General features: G+C 42.4%; 1 protein-coding gene across 6 annotated transcripts in view; it reads left to right on the top strand.

Annotated features, from left to right (window-relative positions):
- Positions 1–416: 416 nt before the first annotated feature.
- LOC149321667 (receptor expression-enhancing protein 2-like) overlaps positions 417–9352 on the top strand; it is a 43197-nt gene continuing 34261 nt past the window's right edge. For 3 of the 6 annotated variants that reach the window (XM_089526581.1, XM_089526566.1, XM_089526574.1), the window contains exons 1-2: positions 417–525; positions 2594–2666. In XM_089526581.1, the coding sequence (XP_089382707.1) occupies positions 494–525; positions 2594–2666 (105 nt within the window). In that variant the 5' untranslated portion in view covers positions 417–493. Of the gene's footprint in view, positions 526–712; positions 965–2593; positions 2667–6190; positions 7133–9352 lie in introns of those variants that run through there. The other 3 variants (XM_089526595.1, XM_089526588.1, XM_089526601.1) reach the window with 3 other exon arrangements.

The raw sequence follows: 9352 nt of genomic DNA, 5'->3' as shown, positions 1-9352 counted from the left end.
AGGATCTCTCCCTGGGGCCTCCACAAGCCCTTCCTCGGGGGGTCACCCCAAGCGTCCTAGCCGCAAAATGGAGGACGTGACAAACAGGGAAATGTAAATCCATGCTTGAGGGCGCTTTTGGATTCCTCCCGGACAGGAGGCTGGAATGGAGGACGTGCCTGGTCTCCCGGTTGGATAAAAACGTAGGTCGTATTAATAATGCCCATCTGCCTTCCCGCTGCTCTGGTGCCCAAGATGCCGGGCATCCTGGATCCCTCCCTGGACCCTGGCAGAAGGACCGCCGGGGGCAGGCCTTTTCCCTCCGACCGACTCAGTCTCCGCGGCTCCTCCTCCCCTTTAAGGGAGCGGGGCGGGGCCACGCTTGCTGCAGGAAACCTGCCCTTTAAGCGCGCTCCCTTCCCTTTCTTCGCCGCCGAGTCCGAGGCCGGTGCTGCTGGTGCTGCTGACGGAGCCGGCCCCGCTCTTCTTCTTCGTTCCCCGGAGGGGCCTGGCCATGGTGTCCTGGATCATCTCCCGGCTGGTGGTGTAAGCGAGGCCGAGGCGGTGTCATCTAGGCCTGCCCTTCCCCGTTGCTAGGCGACGGATGGCGATGGGGAGGCGGTTTCCCTGGGCGCCAGTCCTCTGGACCCGCCCCAGGGCCCTCGCCGGACTCCCTGAGGGGCGCCCAAGGTGGACCCTCCTCGGCCGCCGTAGCCAGGGCCAGCAAGGAAGGAGGGAGGGAGAGGGGAAGGGTGGCCTTGCGATCCCAGGGCTGTGGGTCCGAGCCCCGCCTTGGCCTAGTCAGGAGCCCCGGGGGCGCAGCGCTTACATGCCTGTGCTGCAGCCACTGGCTCCCTCCCTCCCTCCCAAGCCCCAAGGTTTGAGTTCAGCCCCAGGCAAGGGCTCAAGCTCCCCTCAGGCTTGCCTCCTTCCCAGGTGGCTAAAGGAGCACCCGGACTGAGGGAGTCTTAGGTGGTATGAAGAGGTCTATAAATGAAGTTGCTGTTAGCGACTGGCAGAAGGGAAGGGAGCCCTCCTTTTCCAGGACGCCTTCTGCCTCCTGGGAGGCTCTCTTGAGGAAAAGGATTGGGAGAGGACCAGATCTGCCCTCCTTTTCCCGGACATGCCCTACATGTCCAGGAGGCATTCAAAGTGTCCTCTACTCAGAAGCACAGACCTCATAGAGCAGCGGTTCTCACCCTGTGGGCCATGACCCCTTTGGGGGGGGGGGTCGAACGACCTTTTCACAGGGGCCGCCTAAGACCATTGGAAACACATATTCCCGATGGCCTTAGGAACTGAGACTATCGCTTGGGGTCTGCATTAAAGGGTCATGGCATCCACCGTCGCAGAGAGTTCAGAGAGACCCCCAAGGGCCATCCAGCCCAAGCCCATTCTGCCATGCAGGAACTCACAACCAAGGCACACACACTCCTGTGACAGACGGCCATCCACCCTCTGTATAAAGGCCAGTGTTTTGAGCTTTTATTCAGGCACATCCCACAGTGTTCCTGGATGCCCTGCATTTTGCGGTGCCTTGTCCTACTCTTTTGCAGTTAGGAGGACATCTGGTGGCCCTGGAAGGGAAGGGCTGCTGGGGGGGGGGGCTGGAAGAGGTCAGGACTTGGTGAGCCTTAAGCCACTATCCCCATTCACCAATACCCCAAACCTGCATAAATGGACAGCTTGGGGAAACATATGCAGGGGTAGCCATGTGGGCCATATAGCAAAATCCAATAACATCCCAAGTCCACCAAACAGTTATACCTTTATTGAGCCAAACAAAACGCACAATACATGTGTTGCAAGCTTTCGAAGTTCCATTGGCTTCATCATCATCAGGCAAGGTGTTAAAAAATCATCCAGGAGGGAAAAAATGAAGATGTTAATAATAATAATAATGATGATGATGATGTTTATTTATATACCGCTTTTCCAAATTAGACCAAAGCGGTGTACAACAGGAAGTACAATACAAAGTCAAAATAAAACATAACAGGCCTCTCTCCCCCTCAAGATGGTGGTCAGAAGGAGGGCTCTTAGTCTTTCAGGCCAGGCCTCTCTCCCCCTCAAAATGTTAATCATGAAGCCTACATTTTGTTGTTGTTGCTCTCAGTTCAGATTATAACCCCTCCATACAATCTGAACTGAGAACAACAACAACAAAATGCAGGCCTATGACTAACATCTTCAATCCTCCAGTTTGTTTGCCTGCAGTATTGTGTGTGGTTCAAAAAATTAGAAATTAGACTTCTTATTCTTCAAATGTGATATTGCTTTTGTAGGGTGTTTCCTGCAAAATATTCCCTATGGGTGTGGGGCATAGAAGAGGTTGGGAACCGCTGATCTACACGGTAGAAACCATGCAGCTGGACAGCGCTTTAAGTGCTGTAGCTCCATCTTAGGGAACCCTGGGCTTTGTAGTCATCTTTAGCCTTCTCTGCCAAAGGATGCTGGTGCTTGCAAAACTACAATTCCCTGGAGGATGGAGCCATAGCAGTTAAAGTGCAATCAAACTGCATTATTTCTACAATGTAAATGCACCTCTAATGAGATTTCCTTGTTTTGTTTTTGTCCCCTCCCTCATCTTTTTGTTGTTATGCTTTCCTTCCAGGCTGTTTTTTGGCACCTTGTATCCTGCTTATTCCTCTTACAAAGCTGTGAAGACGAAAAATGTGAAGGAATACGTAAGTTTTCTTTAGAACTGAAGTTGCAGTGGTTTATTGGTTGGTATTATTTTGTTTAATTTATTGTTGTTCTAACTAGTTATTGTGGTTTTAATTTAGATATACATTTTAATAACTTTTTAAGGGGGGAGGGAAATATATTGTTTTTATGCTATATGTTATTTAAATGTTGTAAACTGCCCGGATTGGTTCGCCACAGGGCGGTATATAAATAAAATTTTATTATATTATTATTATAAGTGTGAGGCAGTTACCACGTTTGTGATTTATAGACCACCCTGTTTCCCATAACTTGTCTCCCCATTCTATGAACAGAGCTGTTCGTGTGTATAGAGAGAAAATGGGGAATGTATGTTAAAATGGTCCTGTGGATTGCCAAAGATATTTGAGCAATTTGTGTGGGATTTGTGAAAATAATGTGGTACATAACTGAAACGCACATTTCAGTTAATTTAGGTGCATTATAGCCATATTTAAGTGCCAGATTATGTAGATTTTATCTGTGAACATCCCTGAGAAGGTACTTAGACTGTTTTCACAACTGACTTTAAAAGCTTTCTTTATCACTCATGTATTTTTGATGGTGTCACCTAGTTACTGCTTCAGCTGCCTTGCATTTTTGCTGGAAAGGTTACAGCTAATCCAGAACATCAGGAATGTGTCTCTGATCTCATAAATCACAAGATCTTCCTGCACACAGTTCAGTTAGCCTAGTAACGCGATTTGAACATTAAGAAATGCATCTGTCACCTGTGTTTGCATAAAACATGGAAGGCTTTAGTATTGTTTGTGAAAACACACATGTTTTCTTCTACTGCTGATTTCTAGGGCTTCTGGATACTCTGGTGTTGCTGTCAAAATTACTAGGGCATTTTAATACTTATACTAAGAATAACAATGATTGAATTTGGAATGGACCACCTTGAATATTACTGTGAAATTTAAAAACAACAACCAAGAAACCTATTTTGAAATCCAAGTGGCTTGTTTTTTATTTTTAAATGTAGGAGATTCAAATGCATTTTTAGCCACCACTTGTGGAATAATATTTTGGTCTTTTTGAGACAAAGTTTTAGTGTGGTTTTGGTACATTTTAAAGGTGGCTCCATCATTGAAAGTGCTGCCACTGAAGAAGCCGTCTTGTTGTTGTATATTGAAGTGAGGAATATATTCAGTGGGCCCTTGGAATCCACTGGGGTTTGATTCCAGGAGCCCCCTGTGGATACCAAAATTTGTGGATGCTCAAGTCCCATTAAATACAATGATGTATTTAAAATACACAAAAATAGAACAAAGGCAGAAAGCCCAGATATAACATTGATTATATAAATTTATATGAGATTGGATTGAAAATGAAATAACAATATAATGGATTCAAGTCTACATGGAAACTAATAAATTGATATCATAATTCACAAAACACTGTTTCTCTAATTCAGTTTAGCCAAATTCAGTTTAGACAACTGCCACATTCTGGGCTGAAGACTCTGTGTTGCTCTGCATAGCAGCAGTCATGTTGACAGGGTACCACAGAATGCAATACAATGAAGAATGCAGTCTTTATTATACAGAAAGATGCATAGTTGTCATGCTAGTGATTCTGATGAAGAATGTTCCTGATTACCAGTACTACTTGAAAATCCAGCACAATGCACAGATACAAAAAAAACTGCTAGTAAATTACATTGGGGAATGTGTATATATATATTCAGAATTCACACACTCCCTCTTTATCTCCTTGTAAGCAGATCCATCTTGAGCTTCAATTCATTCACCCTCATTCAGTTCATTAGTGGCCTCAAGTGTTCATTCAGAGACATCTGTGCTTCTGGCTCCAGTGAGAAGGAGAAATAGAACGGGGTATCATCATGTACTAATGGCAGCTCACTCTAAATTTCTTCATAGCATATTCTGTTAATTTAAAAACACTGGAGACAGAATAGAATTCTGAGGAATCTTGCAGGAGAACTTCCCATATGGGAGAACAATAGTTCCTCAAACCTACCTTCTAAAAAATGGTCAGACAGGAATTGAACAATCACAGAACAACGTGGTGTAATGATTACATTGGTGGATTGGGACTTGGGAGATCCAAATGGGTGACTTTAGGCCTGTCATTTCTGTTATGAGACTAAGGCTACATCTGCACTGCAGAAATAATTCAGGTTGATACCATGTTAACTGGCATGGCTCAGTGCTGTGGAATTCTGGGAATTGTAGTTTTGTGGGACATACAGTGGTACCCCGGGATACGAATTGACCGCGTTACGAAATTTCCGGGATACGAAAAAGTTACATTGGAAAAAACTGTTCCGGGTTACGAAAGATTTTTCGGGTTACGAAATTCATTTCGGCGCGAAATTCAAATGTGAAGCGCGGCTAACGGCTTTCCAGCGCCTTTTCGGGTTGCGAAATGTATCGGGTTACGAACGGCGCCGCGGAACGAATTAAATTCGTAACCCAAGGTAGCACTGTATATCCTTCTCTGTCAGAGAGCTCTGGTGTCACAACAAATTACAATTCCTAGAATTCTATGGCATTGAACCATGGCAATTCAAGTGGTGTCAACTGGCATTATTTCTGCAGGACAAATTCAGCCTAAGTAAGGGATGAAAACAAACCACATACACCACCTAAAGCTTATTGAAGGAAAACACAATGTAGGTATAACTAATAAATTAAGAAGTAAATACTGCATGGTACTCTGGAAAGGCCTTAAAGCAACGGTTCTCAACCTGTGGGTTGCGACCCCTTTGGGGGTCGAACGAACCTTTCACAGAGTTTGCTTAAGACCATAGGAAATACATAGTTATAAAGCAGCAATGAAAATAATTTTATGGTTGGGACTCATCACAGCATGAAGAACTATATTAAAAGATCACGGCATTTGAAAAGTTGAGAACCACTGCCTTAAAGGATTAACAGGGTCACACCATTTCTGTTTTTATGGCATAGGTTACTGCCTAGAATGAGCTAAGCCATTTCAGTCCTGAATCCCAAACATAAGCTAGTCTGGTGGTTTGAACTAGATCTGGAAAATCTACAATAAAATAAACAAAATTCAGTTTAAATGTAAAGTTATGAAACTCATTCAGACACTCATTAGTTTCAAATGTATTATGATGTATTCTAAAGTATCTGTGTCTGTTTTTGAGGCTACCTTAACAAAGCATCCACTGAGGATGTAATAACAGCTGGAAGGGCAGATTCCATGTTAAAAACAAAATACATAGCAGCATAATGTGTTTAGTTAATAAACATTAAATTTTCTTGCCACAAAAGATTTGTATGGTGATCGACTTTGGCATTGCTAATGGCTGTAAGCTGCTGCTGGTTTTAAAAACTGGAGCTAGCCTCCATAAATTCTGTCTGTTTCTATCAGACATAATAGCAAATAGCAGCTCTCTCAGATAACTAAAATTAAAAATATAAATATTTAAATTTAATATATAAATTATAAATGTAAATAAGTATAAGAGAACAACAACTAAAGTTAATTAGCAAATGGTATAGAACTCCACATCAGATAGCAATGATAAATAAAAAAAACTTTCTCCAAATTGCTGGCATGGATGTCGTTAAAAAGGAACATATATCAAATTTTTGGTTAGATGCTATACAGGAAATAAACAGGATGATGGGGAGAAACTTTCAATTTGATAAGGAGAATTGTTTAAGTCTGAAAATTTAGATTGCATAAAACAGAAGATTACATAATGTTGCACGTGCTGTAAATGCATTGGGTTGGAAAAATAAACAATGTTGGGGGGGGGGGGGAATTGGTCACATATTACAGAATGTCTTTTATTTGAATATCTAAGGGAAAGAAAAGGGAAATATAATGGTCAAATAAACGAAATGGCCTAATGGGAAAAATAGTTGGATTGAGAAATTTAAAGCTGAAAAAGGGTACAGTGAAGTTAGAGAAATTATTAATAAGATATTCCACATTATGGGTACTGGGTACTAATTTACTTGTTCATAGCCATCAGAGGGGGAGGGGGGGCAAAAAGTATGTAATCTAATAATGATAATATTTTGTACAGTTTTATTATATATGTTGTATTATGGACCATAAATCCTATATTAAAAAAAACATAATAGCAAAGTGTTCTGAAGCAGTATGCTTCTGAATACTGGTTGGAAACAAACAGTGTGGGAGGACTATTGCCTTCATGTCTTCTTGTTAGTTTCTCAGAAGCATCTAGAAGAACACTTTGGGGGGTTCAAGCATGCCAGATGAAAATGAATCCTTTGATTCAGCAGGTTAACTTTCCTGTATCGGATATAACATATGCCACTTACAGTTAATCATATTGGGTGTGAGTCAAGTGGGGCAAATGGTACCTTGAACAGTTTTAGACTTTCTGTATTCATCCCTAGGTGTGAACAATTTAAATACATCCGACAAAATCTTGTAAGAGAAGGTACTCAGTTTCAGCTGAGATGTGCAGATCAGAAAGAATGTAAGCAGTTTTATCAATAAAGAACTTCAGCAGACCTGCTGCAAATTGCAACTTAATTCTTACTGGAGAGGGCTGAGATTGTAAGAACCCCTTGCCCTCTTAGAGAAGCTAAAATGGATAATTTTTCTATAATGCAAACTTGTTGGAGATACATTTTCTTTACCATTAAATAGGCATTCATTTGGGTCCTGTGGTGTGTCTGGTTTAATTTCTTGCAGTTATTTTGTGTGTTAATTCTAAGGTTTTTAGATTGCCTTTCAATCTCAAACTCTCAAGATGGTACACAATATATTGTTTCTCTAAGATCCATTTTTAAACAACATATTTAAAAAACATGAAAGGAAATTACATGAGTGGAACTAGATAGTGGCACTTTTTAAAATGCTGAGTGAAATGGAAAAGTTTTCACTGTCTGACAGAAACAAGCAATTAAGGGGCTACTCTGATTTACTTAAGGAGGGAGTTTTACCATCAGAGTACTGTGGTAGAAAAGGCCTTGTTCCATATAGCTACCAATCCACTCTCGTTTGGTGGTAGGACACACAAAAGGTCTTTGAATGAAGGTCATAGATTATGAGAAGGTTTATATAGAACATTATTTCAGATGTTCTGACACCAAGCATTTTAGGATTTTATAGGAAAGAACCATAATTTAGTATCAGGCCTGAATACACAGTGGTAGCCAGTGTGACTGATATATGGTCTGTAAAATGTACAGTGGGCTACAATCTAGCTTCATAATATTCATAACTTGAAACGACTTACGAGTTGGATGACAGTGCACAAGTGCTGTGGTGGCAGTGAAGAAAAATCTCTGCATCTGCTTCTACTACGTAATAAGCCTGCTTAGAGGTCATGTTAAAAGCTTGGGTCAAATTTCTTCCAGCTCTTTCTCCACCACTAATGTACTGCAGGGCTTTTTCACCTGTGGCCCTGAGACCTGTAGTGGTCTCTGAAGGGGCAGCAAAAAAGATTTTGGGGGAAAAATGATTTCCTTTCTGTTTGAAAATTTACGTGCTTTTTTATGGGAGGGGCATAGTTTTTATCAGATTCTGAAAGGGATTTAAAGCCCAAGAAGAACTGCTACTGAACTGACCTCCCTAAGCATTTTATTACCATCACTTCCTTGGAACAGCAAGGAATTTGGGCTTGTCAGAAAGAAAAGGGTGGGTTGATAGATATTGTGCTCTCTCTCCATTCAATAAACCAGCCAGGATTTTGTCAGGATTGCTTGGTTGTTTGAAAGGACAGTTAGTTTGGGGGGTGCGGGGTGGAGGCTGATGCCATTTTGGGACCACTTACATCACTTAGATACAGCAATGGAATCCCAGTCCAATCCTGATGCCCCTCTACTAGGTGATCATGCTTGCACCCTGCTGAATGTTAGACAATATATTTAATAGGGAAATGGATTCATTAGAAATTACTGCAACTACATCTTCTTCTCCATTGGATTGTGCCTGTTGCTGCACTCCCTAGTAGAGAAAACAGTTGTGTCAAATTATGCCTTTACCTTGCCCAGCCATGTTTCAGTTACACAAACCAGGTCAGCTTGCTCTTCAAGGATTAACTCCTCAGTCAGAACAGATTTAATCAGATTCATTTCCCAGCCACTAACTGAGCATTCAATGGCAGCATATTTTTACTCAGTTGGTCACTGCTACTGCAGCTAGGAATCAGTCAACAGGCTGGTAAACTAAAACAACCAGAGGATGTCTTCTCTCCCAATGGCCCCATTCCCACTGGCAGTTTTGCCCTGGAAGGAACTGGACAGATTCAGGGGGGGGCCTCCCAAATCTCTCCGTAAGCAAGTGCCCACTACAAATCAGGGGCATTTTAACCCGAATGCCCACTTGGGGAAATCGGGTTTAACATGAAGGCACCTGCTGTCAATCAAGCGTTGGTCAAAGGTGACGTTTGCAGCACTCATTGGGGCATCAGAAGTGTGCTTCCCCCCTCCTTTTTTTAAAGGACCAGGCACCACTTGTCAAATTTAAAAACCTCCTGTGTGTGTGTTGTGGGCATTTGGGTTAGTGCAGGTTATGATCTGCCCTTGGCCCCATTTTCAACCCCAGAATGCAAGCTAATGCCATTTCTGCATCCTGTATCCCCCTCCTTGCCACCCCAGAATGCCTCATACACATGCAACAACAACAACAATAAATTCCTCACCTCGGAATGCCAGTAAAGGATGCAATGCCATGCATTCTTTAAGCTACC

The sequence above is a fragment of the Sceloporus occidentalis genome, unplaced genomic scaffold (assembly GCF_023333645.1).
Source record: "Sceloporus occidentalis isolate IW3139 unplaced genomic scaffold, rSceOcc1.0.p SCAF_1, whole genome shotgun sequence".
Lineage (NCBI taxonomy): Eukaryota > Metazoa > Chordata > Lepidosauria > Squamata > Phrynosomatidae > Sceloporus > Sceloporus occidentalis.
This window is presented reverse-complemented; position numbering and strand designations above follow the sequence as displayed.